At 48.6% G+C, this 20,287-nt stretch overlaps 1 protein-coding gene and 1 long non-coding RNA gene across 3 annotated transcripts in view; one reads left to right on the top strand and one right to left on the bottom strand.

Annotated features, from left to right (window-relative positions):
• Positions 1-12,484, bottom strand: part of LOC147125222 (uncharacterized) — an 81,312-nt gene extending 68,828 nt beyond the window's left edge. The window contains exons 1-2 of the long non-coding RNA XR_015079800.1: positions 12,366-12,484; positions 10,371-10,545 (exon numbers count right to left, since the gene is read on the bottom strand). This is a non-coding gene — a long non-coding RNA (uncharacterized LOC147125222). The remainder of the gene's footprint in view (positions 1-10,370; positions 10,546-12,365) is intronic.
• On the top strand, positions 12,469-18,341 carry LOC147125221 (uncharacterized). Of its 2 annotated transcripts, none has more exons than XR_015079799.1 (2): positions 12,469-12,619; positions 13,707-18,341. XR_015079799.1 is itself a non-coding variant. In XM_085999505.1 (2 exons), exons 1-2 carry the CDS (start codon positions 12,893-12,895, stop codon positions 13,871-13,873), a joined length of 333 nt encoding a protein of 110 aa, XP_085855631.1. In that variant the 5' UTR covers positions 12,826-12,892; the 3' UTR covers positions 13,874-18,341. The 2 variants fall into 2 exon arrangements, 1 of the variants encoding a protein (XP_085855631.1); XM_085999505.1 differs by lacking the exon at positions 12,469-12,619 and adding an exon at positions 12,826-13,058.
• Positions 18,342-20,287: the final 1,946 nt, after the last annotated feature.

Raw genomic sequence — 20,287 nt, 5'->3', positions numbered from 1 at the left:
GTGGCTGTAGCGCCACTGGCTGCGCCTCCCGCGATATTCAGCAGGGGCGCTAATGGTGGCGTTAGCCTTTTGCGCTGCGCCGCCACTGATGACGTCATCAGCGTGCGCAGCACCCCATTCGCGCCCCGATCGCGATATTTGGTAGCGAACGCCGCTGTAGTGCCGTTCGCTACCCGTGCCCGGTTCACGGGGCCTTGCTGCGCCGGCAGAGGTGCAAGTTAAGGTGGAGGTGCGGGGCAGTCGCTTTTTTGGCGGCCGCCTGCCAGCACCTCCGTCCCCGACCTCCTGGTCCGCCCCCCCCCCGCGGCATTGCCGGCTGTTTCCTGAGAGCCCGGCACTTCTCCTCGGTGCCGGGCTCTTTTGCCGGCACTCGCGATCGGGGCTCGCGCCGCTGCAGGCCCCTCCCCCTTAACAGTGGGAGGAAGGCCGGCAGTACCGCAGCGTGCCGTGCCACAGCGTATGGCGCTGCAGCACGTAGAGCTGCGAAATTCACTTTCAGTGCCCTAAGAGGGACGCGGAGCGCCTCGAGCCGCGCCCCGTCTCCCTCTAGGGGCACTTCAACTGAATTTGCAGCGATCGCTAATGTGGCGATCGCGGCGCAAATTCCAGCGCCCAGGCGAACTTTGTGCCGCTTGGGCGCCTCAAGCCAATTTCTAGGCCAATATGTTTTAAATGGTGAGAAACTATTAAATGTTGGTGTTCAGAGGGATTTGGGTGTCTTTGCACACAAACCACAGGAAGTTAACATGCAGATACAGCAAGCAATTAGGAAGGCAAATGGTATGTTGGTCTTTATTGCAAGGGAGTTGAAGTGCAAGAGTAAGGACGTCTTGCTGCAATTGTACAGGGCTTTGTTGAGACCACACCTGGAGTATTGTGTACACTTTTGGTCTCCGTACCTAAGGAAGGATATACTTGCCTTAGAGGTGGTGCAACGATGGTTCACTAGATTGATTCCTGGGATGAGAGGGTTGTCCTATGAGGAGAGATTGAGCCTATGAGAGAATGAGGCTATACTCTCTGGAGTTTAGAAGAATGAGAGGTGATCTCATTGAAACATATAAGATTCTGAGAGGGCTAGACAAGGTAGATACTGAGAGACTGGGCTGAACTTTGCCAGTGCTCAGAGTGCAGGTTTGGAGGTGGGTCCGCTGTCAAAATAGCAAAGATTGACAGCGGGTAGGAAACCCGCTATCAACCCGCTTCCACGCGAGTCTCCCAGGTGTCGGGTTTGTCTGCGCAGAACAGGCCCGACACCAAGCGGCAGGAGAGACAATTTAGATCATTAAATGGCTTGTTAACAGCCAATTTAATGATATTTTGAGCCTACCTTGTAATTTTACGTGCTCCCCTATGGGTTACCAGCTGCTCGGGGAACACGCCAGCTCACCCTGTCATGAGTTGAGTCTGCTTTGATTTATCTGATAACCTGACAGCTGCAGAAGTGGTGTAAAGGATACCATGTGGCAGCTGTTCAGTTTCAGAGCTCAGAAAATGTTGGTTACTGCATTTGTAAGACATATAGAGATTTCTGTAGCTTGCAAGTGTTCAGAGCTAACTCTATATCCAGTGGCGCCTCATTGGAACAACCTCTCTCACCATTGGCAGATCGCTTCTGTCATCTCAACTGCAACTGCCATCTATTGCAGCAACATCAGTGCCCTTGAAAAAATCTCACGTTGATCCTCTGAATCCTTCCACGATCAGCCCCAACACCAACATCACCAACAACATCACGAACAACAACACCAACCTTCTCCGCCATCACCTGATGCTGCACAGGACACAGGGCATCAGCACCTGATAACATTGCTGCCCGGGAGGCCAGCAATGGCATCACCATGGCCAGATTTACTTCACTTGACGCTGTAAACCCTGGCTGCCACATGATGCGCCAGGTTGACACCATCCCACACCAGCACCATAAGGCATCCCTTTAGTGACCGAGCCATTCCTTTCACACTCATCACAATAGTAGGGGGGTGGGGGAGTTATGTCTCAACATTCACTGGAACTCACTAAGACACTTCACAAGGTGCGCACAGATCTGTCCAATAAGGTGAAGTGTTGAAAATATGGATTTCAGTGTTTGACAACACATTAACAAAAACTTCACATGAACATTGGCTAAACCATTCAAGTGCCTACCCTTGCGTGTTGTTAGTTGGTATGCTTGTAGTAGGATGAGCGTGTCAGGGGTGGCTGGTGAGATGGGGAAGTGATAATGTAGATAGAGAGGGATGGGTGGAGGTGTAAGGTAAGTTGGTGTGAGTAAGGATGTGCAGGAATAGGGTAGGGAAGGCAGAGTGATGGGTATGTGATGAGTGGCACAGGAAGATGAGGTTGCGTGTGGCTTTGTAGTAACATTTCGTGATCTACTGAGATCATTGAAAGGTTTGCGCCACTGCAGCCTGGTCCTCCTGACAACATCGCTGCTTGTGCCCTCCTGTGCAATGTGCAACCAGACTGTATTGATCTCCTGGGGAGATCTCTTCCGCCCATGGGAAGGGAAGAGAATCTCCCTGCGTGCTGTGACTCCCTCCATAAGCATATGGAGGAAGTCATGCGAGAGCCTGGGTGCAGCCGTGTACTTTTGTGCAGTGCTTGTCAGTGTTTGCAGCACCTCAATGCTGAAGAACACTGACAGCTCAACTGTCAAAATGAATGTGGCCATGGTCCCTCTAACGTAATCAGCTGATGACGTGTCATCAAATGACATCATCAGACCCGCTTCCTATTAATTGGCCAGGAACCCCGCAGGGCGGGCTTAACAAGGCCAACCTACAGAAAATCATTTTCAGAGAGCAGCTGGAGCCAGGAGCAGGACCAGAACCTGCCAACCAGCACTCCCGCTGCCATCCCACCTCCGCAGAGAAAATCCTGCCCACTGCTTCCCCTGGCTGGAAAGTCTAGAACTAGGGGGCATAGTCTCAAGTTAAGGGGTCGGCCATTTAGGACTGAGATGAGGAGAAATTTATTCACTCAGAGGGTGGTGAATCTTTGGAATTCTCTACCCCAGAGGGCTGTGGAGGCTCAGTTGTTCAATATATTCAAGGCTGAAAGCGATAGATTTTTGGACTCTAGGGGAATCAAGGGATATAGGGATCGGGTGGGAAAGTGGAGTTGAGGTCGAAGATCAGCCATGATCTTATTGAATGGTGGAGCAGGCTTGGGGGACCATATGGCCTCCACCTGCTCCTAATTCTTATGTTCTTATGAAGCTGCTCACCTGCATACCCATTGGTGCAGACATTGGTGTAAGCAGCTGAACTACAGGAAACTCTCATTTAAACGGCACCTAAATATCCGGAATTCTCTATTAACCGGCAAAATTCTCACTCCGAAAACAACACCTCAATAACCAGCAATGTTACCGAGTCCGAGTCCAAGTCTCCCGCGGTGGCCGAGTTAGTCAGTGGGGGGAGTTCTCCAAACTGCCACTACTCGGCTTCTTGGCGCTGTCGGAAGTCGGAACACCTCAATAACAGGAGTCTGACTCTCCCGCGCTGCCGGTAGTCTCTTCTGATCCGCCATTTTACAGGGGTACTGTGTGTCTCCCGCGCTGCTGGTAGTCATTGCATTGCATTACCCTCAACTGGCAGTACTGTACTTAATCAAGCACCTTCCACCATCCATTTAACACAACATTCTGTCGGTGAGTACCCAATTACTGTATACTGCACATTTCTTTAATTTTTTTATTTTTATTTGTTAAAAATAGCCTCGGTAGATAACCCTCTCCGTCATCCGGAATTTTTGATCAACCGGCAACACGCCGGTCCCGTCGATGCTGGATACCAAAGAGTTTCCTGCACCAGGAAAACTCTGTACAGTTTTTAAAAAGACAATGCAGCTTCATTCTTCAGCAGTAAACGGGGGACAACCAGATAAGAAAGAAACAGTAAAACAGAAAATGCTGGAAAAACTCAGCAGGCCAGGCAACATCCATGGAGAGAAAATAGAGTCAACGGGGCCGATTTTCCTGTAGGTGTGGGGAATTGTCGGGTTCCCCGAATGTCGGGGTTCCCACACGAATGTAAATGGGTCTGCCAGATTGATGCAATTTTCCCTCAATTGGCCAATTCATTTCCAGCGTGTGAGAACCCTTGCTAATTGACTATTTCCAGTCAGAAAGTCGCACAGTATGATGTCATCATTCATGGTGCTTTTAAGGTCCAAAGCAAGCATTGCTTCCTCTGCAGGCTTCCAAACGAACCATACAGGATGGCAGAGGAGCCTGCAGCAGCTGTGACCAGTGCCAGACCCCAAGCTGCCTCCAAATTCGACGAGGCTTCACTGCAGGCATTATTGATTGGGTTAGGGCCCACAGGGAGGTCCTCTTCCCTAGGTCAGGGAGGAGGAGGCCTCCCACTGAGACCAAGGCTGCATGGATGCAGGTGACAGCAAATGTCAACTCACTGGGAGTCACCAGAAGAACTTGGATACAGTGTCGGAAACGATTCCATGACCTTCACCGTACAGGAAAAGTAAGTATGAAGTTTCCATCACCCTCAAACTGATCCCCATTGCCTTTCCCCACCAGCACTTCCTCTTCCTCCACATCCCACATCACAGTCACATCCATGCACCCTTACCCATTCCCTCTCTCTCTATGCTCACATTCATATAACTATTCCACCATGCAGCCCTCACACTCCCTCTCACTCTGATGCTTTGAACACAACTGACAACACACAGGGAGGGCCCTTGGTCTTGCAGCCTCACACCATCTTTGTCTCCCTCTAAGTATCTATGCTATGTAATCTCTACACTCACTCCTTCATTCTCACTCAAACTCCACGGCCTAGAAATTCATTATAGCCACTTTTGGGGCGGTAAAGTCGCGCGGCCGCTAAAGTTTGCGCCTGGCGCAAATTCGAGGCCACTTCGCCGATATTCATTAGCTTCGCCCTAAGAGTTTGCTCGAGCGCTAAAACTGGCGATGCACGGCTCTCTTTAGGCGCTAAGCCGGCGGCCCGGGCGCTAACACCGGAAGTTGGGCGCAGGGCAGGTGCGGCGAGCTGCTGATTGACGGCAAACACTCTGGCTCCGGTGAGCTCTTAAAGGGGGAGGGTGGATTTGTTTTTTTGAAAGGCCGAGACTGCTGTATTTGTGTTGTTGGGGAGGGCTTCTCTCCATCAGTTTGTTATGTGGTACCGGCATCTCCATCTCCATCTCCATCTCCTCCTCCTCCTCCTCCTCCTCCTCCTTCATCATCATCATCATCTTTGTCTCTCACAAAGTGTTGCAAAACGGCTGCCTTTTCTACTGCAGGAGTGCCCTTTAATTTGCGCTCCCCGCGGCCCGCCTCGGCTGTGTACCGTTCCACTTCACAGTCGTTCGGGCCGCCAGGCGCACAATGGGGCGGCGCGAGTGAAGTTCCAGTTCCGGGCGCATAAAGGGCGTTGCACGACGAAATGACGTCATGATCTGCGCGCGCAGCTGAGCGCGCGCAAAGACTTTGCGCCGGCGCTAAATGTCTACTGAAGTTGGGGCGAGGCGCAGATCGCACTGCGCCCGGGCGCTAAGCGCCTAGCGCTCGAGATCTGCTCCTCCTAAGGCGTTAACGGCTGGCGCAGCCAACTGAATTTCTAGGCCCACTTGTCTCCCTCATTGCAGGAAAAGAGAGCTCACAACAACAGAGAGCGAGCCAGCACTGGAGGAGGCCCACCCTCAATAGCCCACCTGACCCCTGGGAGGAAGGAGTGCTGGAAATTGTTAGGGCTGATGTGGCTGCGGAAGCTGGGGAAGGAGAGACAGGGGCAGTCCCGCAAGCTGGTGACAGAATAGTTTTCCATCTCTCTCATTGACATAGCATGAGTCTCTGTTATGATTCTGAAGCTACATCATTTGGACTTATGAACATCTGCAAAATCCAATGTGCATGTAACCTTGGCATCACATCTCTAACTTTTTCCTTTACTCCCCCACAGGACTATCCAGAGCCCCCGTCCCCACTGCAGAGGAGGAAGAGGCTGAGCAGCCAGACTCCTCAGAGGAAGCTCCAACCTCTGAGGTCGCAGCGTCAGCAGAATTCAGCGCACCCAGCACCAGTGCAGACACTCACACCTCGGTGGGACCTTTGCGAGATAGAGTAGTGTTGTCACCTGGTGTATCACAGCTCACAAGTGAGCATCAGCAGATGATGGAGACAGGGACAGCAGTGGAGAGTCCTCGTCGGAGGGCGCAGGACTCTGCCAGCTCAGCTCAGCTGCATGTCGACCCTCTGCCTCTGGGTCCATCCACAAGAGATGAGGTGATGGATCTCCATGCACAGATGCAGGAGTCTCTGGCAGGTTTTGTCTCCAGGGTCGCTGCGAGTGTGGAGTGAATGGAGGAGTCCATAGCAAACATGAGCAGAGCCTTTGTGGAGTCATTGGTGCATGAACACATCACCACGGAAAGGATGGCAACCTCTGTGGAAAGGATGGCTACAGTAGAGGAGAGGATGGCTACGGTCATGGAGGAGTTAAGTCGCCAGAGTGTTGAAAACATGGTGAGTGTTCAGAATAGACTGACATCTCTGGAGGAGCGATGGTCAGCTATTGAACAGAGAAACCAGACCTTCATGGCGGGCCCTCTGAGTAGGACTGCCATTGTAGAAACGGGTCCCCATGGCCCCCCTGATGTGCAGCAAGCTGCTCTCAAGCCACTTGCAGGCACTGAGGGGGATCTGACCCATGAGAGGGAGGTTGGTCGCAGACCTCAAGGAAGTGGGGGCTCCTCTCCAAGCGCTCACACTTCCATGCCACTGCAGAGCCCTCGGTCAGAGCCCTGCCGGAGTCCACACCCAACGGAGATAGAGGTCTCAACCCCTGCACAGCCGCAGGAGCAGCAGACTGCTGACGAGCCCTCACAGGCTCGCCACCCCAGAGGACGCCCGCCAAAGGTGTAGAGACAGGAGCAGCAGGAAAGTGAGCAAGGAGCCTCCACATCTGCTGAAGCCACAGGGGAACCACTATGTAGGAGCACGCGTAAGAGGAAAATAAAGCACTAATAGTCACAAGGGTAGTCACTTGGGTGAATTGTTGTGTTTATTTGAAAAATGCCATTAGTTGGTTATTGTAAATAAAATTTCTGATGGCAACTTCCGCAGTTGTGGCGTGTGTCATTTCGCGAATGGGACTGGAGGTCCTCTAATGCCAAGAGGGGAAGGAAAAAAAAGCCTTCCATGCTTCTGGTAGGTGCCTCAGTTGAGGAAGCGCTGAGTGAAGGTGGCGAGAGGGGCTTCCCAGGAGCTCACACTGGAGAAGTGTGTGAGGCTCCAACCTTCCACAGCTGTGCCTAAGCCTGGAACAAGTTGCCCCAAGCCTGCAACAACAAGGTCCTGCAACCTACAAATGATGTCTGATTAAATCTCTTCTTTCCTGATTGACCTGCAGCTGAGCCAGCATTCCGATATTGTTCACGCCAGGTTTCATCAGCGGGGTTCCCACCAGGCGTGTTTAACGTGGGAAAAGGCTGAAAATAGCAAGGGCCCCTTAAAATGGCATTATCGATGCCAATTATTTGTGATTAAGGTGCCTGAAGACCACTCCCGCCTGCTGCGTGCGGGACTGATTCAGGTCAGACAGAAACGCCTGGGTGAAAATCGGATGGGGCAGGGAATCAGGCGGGGGGGGTGGTTGCGACCCCCTATTTTTGCGATTTCCCCCCCCCACATGCCTGAAAGCCCGCCTGACGGCTCCAGGAAAATCGGCCCCAAAGTTTCGGGTGAAAACCCTTTGTCAAGACTAGACATAAATTTTCCCCTTTGTCTAGTCTTGACAAAGGGTTTTCACCTGAAACGTTGACTCCATTTTCTCTCCACGGATGTTGCCTGGCCTGCTGAGTTTTTCCAGCATTTTCTGTTGTTATTTCGGATTTCCAGCATCTGCAGTATTTTGCTATCGTACAAGAAAGAAACAGTGCTTGGCTCTTCCATTTCACTCTCAAATAACTTCACTGCATATCTTTGCAATATTTTTGTTGAGGACCGCCTGGGCTCAGATGGCAGCAAAGCATTGCACCAAGTTAGACAGGAAGAGCTGACAACTTCACTCATTCAGTTCTCCAAGCCCTCCTGGAAGGGATTGAAGGCAGGACAGACAAACTGCTGGGCATGTGTGCCACCAAGCTAAGAATCATGGGAACTTCAAGACAGCACTGTGAAAGAAAATACTTTTCACACCAGAACTGATAGGCCTACACTGTCAAGACCACAAAATTACAGACACTTTTATCTGGCATTGTTCAGTTCTCTTGTTATTGAAGCCTGAAAATTTATGGGGAGTCAGCAGCCACTTAGCACGTCTGTTTTGGAATTAAAGTGAGACAGGAGGATCATCCAGATGAGCCCAAATGTCTGAGAAATTTATTTTGTGAAAATTGTCATTGTATGAAAGATGTCATTTGCAACATCCAAAGATAGGAAGAGTGTAAGAAAAAGAAAAAGGTCGAAAGAGATGGTTTCCGACACAAGTGAACAGAAAATCTCTGAGAAAGAGAAGTTTCAGATCAGAAAAAGTTAGATAGATCTGAAGAGAAGTTCAAGGGGTAGAAATTCGTTGGCGCCCGATTTTGGGCATGAAGGTGGTGATGCGGCTACAACGCGCAATCGAACTGTGAGGCCCTGGCCTAGCCCAAAATTGGACTTCAGCCTTCATCTAAATAATCAGGGCGAGCTGCCTCACATGCCGCACCTCCACGGGCAGCTCGTTCTTCTGCAGGAACAAATTTTGGGCCACCTGCCTCACCGGCAGCAAGCTTAGGTAAGTGCCGGGGGAGAGGGGAGGGCAGCAGCAGCAGGGCCGATTGTGGCTGGCAGCGGCTGGCAGGAGTACTATGAAGCCAGGAGCAGCAGTCCCACTCCTCCTAGCTCCACACAATGTTTTATAAAATTACAAACCTTGCCTTTTCGATGACTGTCAGTTCACAGGCCACATCCACGCCAGGTGAAGCAGGCCCAACGTCTGCTCCGCTTCTCGGGATAAGTGGTCCTGGAACAGACATTAGGCCCCTCATTTACATATGTAAGGGGCATAACACCTGTTTTAGGTGGCTTCCAGGGACTCCTGAAAAATCCTTGGATGTCTTTCAGGTATTCTTGGGGCGCCGGATGTCGATTCATTGTGCCCATTTTACATCCGTAAACTGGGCGCAACAAGGTCCAATTTCTACCCCCAAATGTCCAGTCAGACATAGGCAAATGTTTAAAATGTGTCACTTGTATGTAAGAAGTTTCCCCGAGAATAGGGAAGGTCGATCTGATCTAGTTCTAATCCAAATACAGCTACCAACGTGTAAGGTAGAGCTACCCAGGAAAGATAAATGATCTGAGAGGGAACGGATACCAAATCTACGGATGGAGGTTCATCACTCTGACATGCCAGGAGTCCAACATGAGTATCCCAGAGGGAGGTGAAACAATTAGCTCCACTACACTATCTCAGAAGAATCAGGTTGTATAAGATCCAAAAATCATTGCTAAAACTGTGAGCTTATGTGCGACAAGCTGAACTAACTAGACTCCTAATATATCCAGTAGATATTATTCAACTTACCAGCGATATCAGGTATCTAATTATAAACTAACCTTGCCAGCTTGATGTCAATTTTGGACATTGATCTTAATATCATCTTGTAAAAAGTAAAGCCCAGCTGATGTTGAGTTACTGTGATACACTTGAACTGCCTTTGTAACCTTAATTTATTAATTTGTCAGTTAACTAAATGTGGAAAGTACATCCCCAGGCAGTTCTTTGATTAAGGTGAAAGAGTTGGGGATGTGCCTGGTCCTTTTTTTAAGTAATATGCCTTGTAAGGTTTATGGGTTTACTGATCATTGCATTCTTCTTCTTACACCTGTCAGAATGGAAGTGGGTTCTTCCTTTATTCAGCAGAAATAAACCTTTTTAGAGGCACTCTTCCCCCCTCCTCTTTTGACAGCGATGCTCCCTCTCTCTGGAAAATCAGAAAGTGAGATAAAGTGCTTTTTGTGGGGGAGGGCAGCTTTTATTGCAGAATAAACATGCGGCCGCAATTTCCCAGTGGTCCTGCTAATATTGCACAGTGGGGTTTCAACCCACAGAAGAGGTGTTTTGCTTTACCTTTTCCTTCACGAAACTGAACACATGTATGGAAAATAATCAATCTCAAACTTTACATTACTTCAAATGTGTGACTAATGTGCGAACCTTTATGTTTCATAATTGCTCAACACAAAAGAAACAATTCAGTAACCTTTTAAATCCTGTCAACGAACGCAAAGCAAGGTAGCATTGGGAACTGACAATGCTGTAGCCAACTAAATGCAAAGTTGTAATTTATTTAGCTATTAAAAGGCAGCTGAGCTCTAATTAGAGCCACAATTAAGATAAAAGGTCACTTACCGTTGTAGTTACTTTTTGTTTGCGTAAAAGTGGAACAAAACTGTCAAAGGGTGTGGGACTTGTTGGATAGCTCTACTGAAGACACAGGCACAGGCACGATGGGTCGAATGGCCTCCTTCTATATACTATGATGCCAGAAACTGAATCCTTGTAGCTCACCCCTGACAACTGAAGACTGAAACAGGGTAATAGAATTATTCTTTTGTAAAAAGAAAGTTTCTCTGTTGAAAATCTTTGCTCAAATACATTTGAAAAATGTGCGTACAATCAAACAGCCATCCGAATATCAAGATGTTTCATTTTCCCACTAGAGCTTCATACCCAGTTCCACCTCACTCATTTGCCTTCATAACAACAGTCTCTGTCCTCCAAAAAGTAATTCATTGCAGGAAATGTTTTGAGACATTTCAAAGTGATACGGCATGAGATGCATGTAAATGCTATTTATTATTCCCTTCAGGCATAGGGTTGCCATCTGTGCAATTTTTGAACAGGCTGTCCTTTTTTTTTAGATTAACGAGGCAGTAAATGTCTGTTTTTTCTGGATTTTCAGCCAATGTTCCAATTATCAGCAGATTCTTTTCCATCCGGTATTATGATGTTTGCAGTAAAATAACGAAACTGGGTCAAGTTGAACTGATCCTGTGGCTGCAAAACCACTGGCACCTCAAAAAGATGTTCAGCGCCACCAGCAAGGGGAGAAGCAGAGAACAGAAGTTCACTCCATCAAAAGGGATGAATTTCTGTGGGGGTTCTCCCACTCATCATCTGTCAAAACTTTGGCAGAAGCACCTCGGAACCCCCAGAAAAATGACAAAGACTTTGAAGCCTGAAAAAGTCCCCAAAGCTTGATTACCTTGTCTGGAGCCATCTGTCTTCCAGACAAGATAATTTCCTCCAGAGCTGATTGCCTTAGTCTACTAAAGGTTTAGGTTCCCCTGTCAAAAGACTCGCAAAGAGTAATTTTTTCCTTTGGCTCCAATGGGCCTCTGAAGATCTCAGGTAGAGCCTTGAAAGGGAAGAGGATCTCCTTGCGTGCTGTGACTTCCTCCAAAAGCATATGGAGGAAGTCATGCGAGAGCCTGGGTGCAGCTGTGCACCTTTATGCAGTGATTGTCAGTGTTTGCAGCACCTCAATGCTGTAGAACACTGACAGCACAACTGTCAAAATGAATGTGGACATGGTCCCTTTAAGGAAACTGGCTGATGACGTGTCATCAAATGACGTCATCAGACCCGCTTCCTTTTAATTGGCTGGGAACCCCGCAGGGCGGGCTTAACTAACCCTATTAACAGAAAATCCATTTTACAGAGTGGCTGCAGCCGGGAGCGCGACCGGAACCCGCCAGCAACTCTCCCACCGTAAATCCCGCCTCTGCTGGTGAAATCGCGGCCGTAGAATCATTTGCTGTAGAAAGAGTTCTGATGTGATCTGAGAATTGTAGAAGGCCGGGGATTGAATTGGTGAATGGGAAAGGCAGACATGAATTTGAAAAATACGATTGAGAAAATATAATGCAGAAATGAAGATAGGAGCAAATGATTGGAGTCATTGGCCAAAAATGCCTCAAGAATGGAGACCGAGTTTCAACAGGAGAATCTAAAAGTCAGATAAAACCTATAAATGCGCAACATTTTCCATTCTGGGGACTCAAGAAGATATTTACTGACCAAATATACATTTTATCTGACAGTTTACAGCTTTTTCCCTTCTTGTACAGAGGGACTTGTAAGGCAATGGTGCAATCATCATCTCATTAATAAGGATTTTTTCTAAACAAATTAATTTGTATATGTGAATTGTGTTTTATTAATGTTTTTGATTTCTAATTTGGATCTTGGTGCTCCATTTCCTGCCTCCCAAAGTTACACGTAACTGTTTCCAGAGTACTGTAAGTGTGATACTTTTAATAGATTAATTGTTAATAGATTAACTTAGCTTAGTTCTTGTGTCTTTCTCACATTGCTTTTTATCATATATAACGCTGCACGTACCTTGTTATAACATGTAAAGTAAAAGAAAAGAGCACATCTAAAATAATCTGGACTCAATAATGAAAAAAACATATAGGCCCAGAAATTCGGGTCCCAACGCGTGAGTACGGACGGAGGGGTTCAGAGGTCGAATGCGTGCGCGCAGGAGTCTGCGCATGCGCGTTGAACTTGCTTTTTTTTCAGGTTTTAACGTGCGGGTAAGTCTGTACATTTTAGAAATGTAAAAAGCAGCCGTAAGGACTTCATTTTCAAAGGTAAGTGGTCAATTATTTAAAATTGAAACATTTTTTCCACAGGTTTTTTACTTTTAAATACTTTAAAGCAAGGTAAGTTTATTTTTAGCCCCGTTTTTTTTATTAAATTATTTTTTTCAAAAATTTAAATTTTTGTTTAAAATAGTTATTTAATGTCATTTATAGTTTATTTACAAAGTCTGATGTTTTTTAAAAATGTATTTGAAGGTAAAGTACAGTTTTACAGCCTCAGCATTTATACGTTTTGACAGGTCTATCTGTCAAGACTTATGAATGGAGCATTCCCTGCTCCGATTGGCTGCCTGTTGCTCACGTGATCCCAGGGGATGCTTCGCACTAACTACGCCCCTGGGACACGCCAGCATAGCGCGCCGGCCTCTGGGACAGGCCTCGGAGAGGAATTCCACGCAGGCCAAGAGGTCAACTGCCGGCGCGCTAGGTAAGTGTAGGTCGGGGGCTTGCACCCGCGGGAAGCCCCCGACCCGAATTTCTGGGCCATAGAGCACAGCAGGTAAAAAATAGCAAGCATTATAAATCTTGGGTAGCTTATTTCACAAATCAGCTCCTGTATTTATGCATACAGTTTAAGCTTGATGAATTGTATACAGTACCTATAACAGCAATGGAAATCATGCTTTGGTAATAGCAGAGGTCTATTTGACAGAGTAGGCTGTTTGGCACTGCCTGAGCCAATGTTTGTCTAATAGCCCTGATAGTGCACGTCTCCTATATACATAGAATATGAAGAGCTGCACCATGGAGTGGTAAAATGTGAGTTCATGCTGTGATCACCCACATGCTGAGTTCTTGATCTCAGTAATATACCAACATGATGAGATGTGAATTCAAAGCCTCACAGGACAGAGGGTAAAAAGTTAAAAAGTTCATTTTGACTTTGTGCGATAGTGTAAAATGGGTAATAGTGAATTGACCGCTGATTTTACATCTCTCCCGATTTTTATTTCCATTGAAGTCACTGTCACTCTGGAATCCCTGCGAAGCACCACACAGACACAAGTTCTCTGTTCCCTTAATCCGAAGGAAGCAATGCTCATCCATTCTTAGATTCTACCCTTCTATCTTGCAGATTCACTACAGAAGCAGGGGGCACAGGAGGATGAAAATGAGGAGGAGGAAGAACAGAGACGCAACTACTTCCTTGTGAACTATGATGATGCCGATGAGGAAGATGAGGAGGATGATGCTGAAGAGGAAGATGAAGGATATAAAGTCAGACTCATAGCCCACCCATGAATTCCTGCCGCGATCTCCAATCCCATGCAACTTATCCCCGACAGTACTTGTTTCAGACTGCTTACGGGAGTGACTAGCAGCTGATAAAATAGCTAGACATATAACAAAGACATACAGAAATTCAAACTCAATTTTAAAAAGTATTAGGAAATATTACAATACAATTAGAAGTAGCCCTATTCAAGAGTATAAGGGCTGGATTTTACCGGCGGTCAGAAGGGCGGGTTCGGAGGCGGGTCAGCTGGCAAAATTGTCAAGATTAACGGCGGGTAGGAAATCCACTGTCAACCCGCCTCCATGCGAGTCTCCCAGGTGTTGGGTCTGTCTGCGCAGAACAGACCCAAAAGCAAGCGGTGGGGGAGACAATTAGATCATTAAATGGATTGTTAACAGCTAATTTAATGCTATTTTGAGCCTACCTTGTAATTTTACGTTCTCCCCCATGGGTTACCCGCTGTTCGGGGAACACGCCAGCTCACCCTGGTGTGAGTTGAGTCTGCTTTGATTTATCTGATTACCTGACAGCTGCAGGTTCAGGGGCGCTAACAAGAGGCGCAAACCAACCCAATTTTTCCCCCATAAATCTTCTTTAACTTGCAAGTGTTTTGAGCCAACTCTCTATCCAGTGGCACCTCATTGGAACACCCTCTCTCACCATTGACGGATTTGCTTCTGTCATCTCTCCATCGCCTGCCACCTATTACATCAGAATGGGTACGGTTTACACTCTCTCACCTTGGTCCTCAGAATCTGACCACGATCAGCCCAACACCAGCAGAACCAGGCACCCCAGCAGCACCAACTACAGCAACAGTGACAACCTTCGCCTCAACCACCTGATGCTGCACAGGGCAGAGGGCATCAGCGCAGGGCTGCACCCTGCCGGAGGCGATACCCCCAGCACAGGGTATACAGGCAGAGGATGAGCTTCCTCAACATGACTGAGCAGCAGTGCCGACGGAGGCTTAGGCTATCGCGCCAGGATGTGGCGAACATTTGTAGATTGCTGAAGCAAGAGCTGCAGCCCAGAGGAACGGGTGGACACCCATTACCAGTAGCTGTGAAGATCACCCTTGCACTCAACTTCTTCACCTCAGGCTCCATCCAGGCATCTGCAGCAGACATTTGCGGCATCTTGCAGTCGGCCGCCCACAGATGCATCACCCAGGTGACTGATGCCCTATTTGACAAGTCAGCAAATTATATAAACTTTGCAACTGTTGAAGCCAGTGCTGCTGAGCGGCTCTGGCTGGCTTTCCACGGGTACAGGGCATAATCGATTGCACACATGTGGCCATCAGGGCACCCCATCAGAACCCAGCAGTGTTTATCAACCACAAGGGCTTCGACTCCCTCAATATGCAGCTGGTCTGCAACCATAGGAGGATCATTCTCCATGTGTGTGCCAAGTTCCCTGGGAGCTGTCATGACTCCTACATCCTGTGCCACTCCACCGTTCCTCAGCTCTTCGTACCTCCAAACTGTCTTTCCGGCTGGCTGCTTGGCGACAAGGGCCATCCATTAAAGACGTGGCTCATGACACCTTTGAGGAGGAAAACAAATGAGGCTGAGGAACATCATAATCAAAGCCTCATCTCCACCAGAAGTGTCATAGAGCAAACAAGAGGCATGCTGAAAATGAGCTTCAGATGCCTGGACAGATCGGGAGGAGCCCCGCAGTATGCACCAGCGAGGGTCTCCAGAATCATTGTGGTCTGCTGCGCCCTGCATAACATAGTGCAGCAGCAAGGATTAGTGATGCAGGAGGAAGAAGGCACAGAGCGCACAGCCACTTCGGAGGAGGAGGAGGAACATGAGTTTAAGTAGGAGGATGATGAAGACCTTGAACAGCCGCCAGTACCAGTGCCACCAGTACACAACCACACTGCTGCCCGTGAGGCCAGGAATCACCTTATCATGGCCAAATTTAGTTAAGCTCATGCAAAACAGGTGTGGTTGCCACATTGGCATCAGCCCACATCAACACCATTAACCATCCCTATAATGACCAGTCCTATCTTTTCAATGTCACCACCATTGATGGAGATTAAAATGGCCCAGACCATCCACACTGCCACTTCCAAGTGTCAACATACATTTGCCAAGAAACACAAAGTTCACACATGTAAAGATTTAATGGACAAAATCACTTTAACAGAAACTTGTCAATACCATTGAAAGAAACAACCAAGTGACTAACCTTGTGACTCTATTTGTGTGTCATCTTTCTTTTCCGAGTGCTTCTACATGGTGCAACCCCTGTGACTTCAGCAGAGCTAGCGGCAGCATGCTCACTTCCCTGCTGCATCTGCTTAGATGCCTTTGGCGGACATCCTCTGGGTTCTGGAGCCTGTGTGGGCTCCACCAAAGTGTGCTCCTCCTGCGACTGTGCAGGGGCAGACTCGGTCATCGCTGTCCATGGAGGCATCTGGGGCTCTGACTGAGGGGTAGGCAAAGGGCTTGAAGTGTGAGCGCTTGGAGAGGAGCCCCCACTTGCATGTGCCCTCCCACCATCATTCCTCTCATGGGTCACCCGCACTTCTCTGCTAGCAAGTAGCTGGAGAGCACCTTGCTGCACATCAGTGGGGCCATGAGGACCCATGCCGATGTTGACATTCCTCCTAGCAAGGATGTCTATGAGCCTTTGGTTTCTCTCCTCCATAGATGCCCATCCATCCTCCATAGATGCCCATCTACTTTGAAGTGAGACCATGTGCAAGTGCGACAGGTGCATTATGTCTTCCATGCAGGTGGCCATCTTATCCATGGAGAAAACAACAGTTGCAAGTGCGTGCGCCACGGTGTTGGTCATGCTTGAGATGGACTCCTCCATTCTCTGCACACTCACAGTCACCACGGTTGCAAACCCAGTCAGAGCCTCCTGCACTTGTTGCTCCAGCTCCAGGACCGCCCTCTTTGTTGATGGCCCCCAAGGCTCAGCGCCTGCATGCAGCTGAGCAGAGCTAGGAGACTCCTGCACCCTCCGGCAAGGAGTCTCCACTGCTGTCACTGTCTCCAACATCTCCTCTTGCTCACTTGTGATCTGAGAGACACCAGGTGACAACACTACTCTATTTCGCGACGGCTCCACCGAGGTGTGAGTATCTGCGCTGGTTCTGGCTTGCCTTGTCAGAGATGACGCTGCACCCTCAGAGGCTGGAGCCTCCTCTGAGGAGTCCTCTTGATGATCCTCATGGACATTGTGGGGGGCTCTTGATGAACCTGTGGGAGAGCAAAGACATCAGTTCGATAAATGATATGTCCATTGCATACAGATACCAATATGAACATTATGAGCAATCAATTCCTGTTGACATCAGCCCCAATATGAGTGACTGATGAATGACACGTAGGTGTATGGGAAATGATTCTGTCACCAGGTTGTTCTGATGAGCCCCTCTCTCCGTCCCCCACTTCCGGCTGATCCACCGCTCCAATGATCTCCAGGGCAGCCTCGTTTGCAAGAGTCAAAATGGCCAGTGATTGAGGGCCACCTCCCGTTCTTCCCCTCTCCCTGTTGTTTTGCGCTCTCTTCTGCACAGAGGGAAAGAAGAGAAAGTTGAGTGAGAGTGATGAAATGAGTGTAACAAATGGATGTGTTAGATCTTTATACGGAGTCTATAATGGAGTGGCGTGGATGTAATAAGTTGCCTCCTTTAGTGTTGCTAGTTGGTGTCATTGCATTAGGATGAGGGTGAGTGTGAGGGGATGCATAGTAAGATGGGGATGCAATAATGTAGCTAGAGAGGGATGGCTGAAGGCGCAAGGGATGTTGCATTGAGTTGCACTGTGCAGGAGTAGGGTTGGGAATGCTAAGTGATGGGGAAGTGATAACAGACACAGCAGCATGAAGGTAAGTGTGGCTTTATACTCACTTTTCCAGATCGTAGAAGATCATGAAAATGCTTGCGGCACTGAAGCCAGGTCCTCATCACCATACACCTGCCCATGACCTCCTCAGCTACTTGCAGCCAGGCTGCCTTGTTCTCCTGGGGAGGTCTCTTCTGACCACTGGCAGGGAAGAGAACCTCCCTGCATGCTCTGACTCCCTCCACAAGAACATGGAGGCAGTCATCACTGAATCGAGGTGCGGTCCTCTGCCTCTGTGAACTCATTCTTGGAGTTGACCAAGCTATCTCAGCAATGGTCGTTTCAAATTCAGGAAGTGGAATGAAGTGGGGCCATGGGCCCTTTAAATAAACCAGTAAGTGAAGTGTCAGTGCTGACGTCACCTGACTTGCACTTTCTAATAGGGTCGGGGAATTCGACAGGCGGGCTCAACAAGGCCCATTAATGTAAAATCCTTTTTTTCGGCGGGCTTCAGTAGGGACCATATCCCAACAATGACCTCTCCTGCCCTGAACCCGCCTCGGCCGGTGAAATCACGGCCAGAGATTCAAAACTGAGGGGACAATTTTAACCCTAAACAAACGGGTGGGTTGAGGTCGGGTGGGAGATTAAAAAGTAAAAAAACTGAATCCCGACCCCAACCGGCCTCCAACCCGTCCACTTCCGGTTTTATCGGAGGCGGGTTGGGGGGCGGGAGGCCAATACGCTCCCAGGAGGCGGGTTGCCTATTTAAATATTATAATGAGGCTGGTGTGCCTCGTGGTGATCCACCATTTCAAATTTAACTCTGGCTGGTCAAGTTTCCTGGACCTTGGGGAACCCACCAGCTAAAGACAGACGAGGACTGCTGGATCCAGGAAGTCAATGCCTTTACACTTACCTGCTTGATCCAGAAGGTCAGTGCCTTTACACTTACCTGCTGTGATGTAATAAAACTCACTACGCACTTGGTTTGAGCATAAAGCAAGGCTTTAATCAACTTGTTTCAGAACATGGAGATCTTGATCCGTACCGGTGGATCGACAGGGCCCGTGTTGCTCTGATCGACCCGAGGGAGGCTGGGGAGATCGTGACTCCGGGTGCGGGTCCCCACAGGCACAGAACTGGCTTCATCCTGTTGGATAGCTGGGGATTGACCGGCGTCCTGGCCCCGGGTGGCCATCCCACAGGGAGTGCTCGGCTCCCTGAGTGGATCCGGTGGGCAGCTGGTAGATCTCTCGATGCCCCAGGTAGGGCGTCATCTTCGGGGGAGCACAGAGTGTCGGCATCATCCCTGTGGGTCCCTCTATCGGTTGGGTCCGTGGAACCGGCCGGATAGGGAGCCAGGTCCCAGAGCAAAACGGTGGTCTCCTGGCCATCAGGGTACCGTACGTGCGCATACGTGGGGTTGACGTCGTGAGTTCTACCTCATCGACAAGAGGATCGTTTTTAGATGATCGGACGTATCTTCGGAGCAGCACGGGGCCGGAAGCTGCCAACCATGACGGTAGAGACGTCCCATGGGTGGAGCGACGCTGGAAGCTGAAGAATCGCTCGTGAGGTGTGACATTGGTAGACGTAGAAAGGAGAGACCTGATGGAATGCAACACGTCAGGGAGCATAGTTTCCCACTGCTGGTCTGGTAGGTTGCGTGACATCAGCGCAAGACGAACAGCGTTCCAAATGATAGCGTTGTATCTCTCAATCTGTACATTACCGATGGGATGGTACGGTGTTGTTTTACTTGTGGCGATTCCCCATTGGGAAAGATAACTTTTGAGTTCGCTTGACATGAAGGAGGGACCCCGATCAGAGTGGATGAAATTGGCCGTACCGCAAAGGGAAAAGACTTGATCAAGGCATTTGATCACTGTGGAAGTAAGCATATTGGGACAGGGGAAAGCAAAGGGAAAGCGTGAATATTTGTCCACCATAGTAAGTAAGTAGGTGTTTCGCATTGAGGAAGGCAATGGCCCTTTAAATTCAATGCTGAGTCGCTGCATAGGCTGCATAGTGTGTATGAGCGAGCCATCTGATGGACGGAAGAATTGCAGTTTTAATTCCGCACAAATTCTACAGGAGGAGCACGTTCTTTTCACATCTTCCGAAGAAAATGGGAGATTTTAGATCGCACAAAGTGCAACATACAGGTAATGCCAGTGTAAGAGCCATAAAAGCTTAAGAAAATACTTTAAAATAGTGACTAAATGGCATAATATAGTTAATTTACCTGAACGACTTATTGTATTAAGAAACCCCCTATTTTCTTGCTCCAGTAGTATAGTCCGACACCCCCTTCATTCTTGCCACAATGGAACAGTCCCTAAGCCACACATGGGTGCAGCCATCTTACAGTTTTAAACTGCACGTGGTGAAAGAGGCAGAAGCTGTGAGGTTTGGAGCAGTACAGTTTTTGACCGTGTTCGTTTATACGTGTTTGCTTTGTAACTCTGTTTGTTAAGTGTTATAGTAAACAGTTTAAAAGACAAAGCTACGTTTGGGAACGTTTTATTTCGACACGCGTCTACTCGATGTTAAAAGCCCCACAGCCCAGTGGCCTGCCTGTTTGGAAACTAAGAAGCGCCA

Source organism: Somniosus microcephalus, chromosome 1 (assembly GCF_052327205.1).
Source record: "Somniosus microcephalus isolate GS21.2 chromosome 1, FLI_Smic_1.0, whole genome shotgun sequence".
In the NCBI taxonomy this organism is placed as follows: domain Eukaryota; kingdom Metazoa; phylum Chordata; class Chondrichthyes; order Squaliformes; family Somniosidae; genus Somniosus; species Somniosus microcephalus.
This window is presented reverse-complemented; position numbering and strand designations above follow the sequence as displayed.

What these genes read in the sequence shown, in the direction of transcription:
- LOC147125221 (XM_085999505.1), top strand. Translation starts at nt 12,893, where the DNA reads ATGGAGCATTCCCTGCTCCGATTGGCTGCCTGTTGCTCACGTGATCCC. An exon ending in GTCAACTGCCGGCGCGCTAG is followed by an intron (nt 13,059 to 13,706) that starts GTAAGTGTAGGT and finishes TCTATCTTGCAG; the next exon opens with ATTCACTACAGAAGCAGGGG.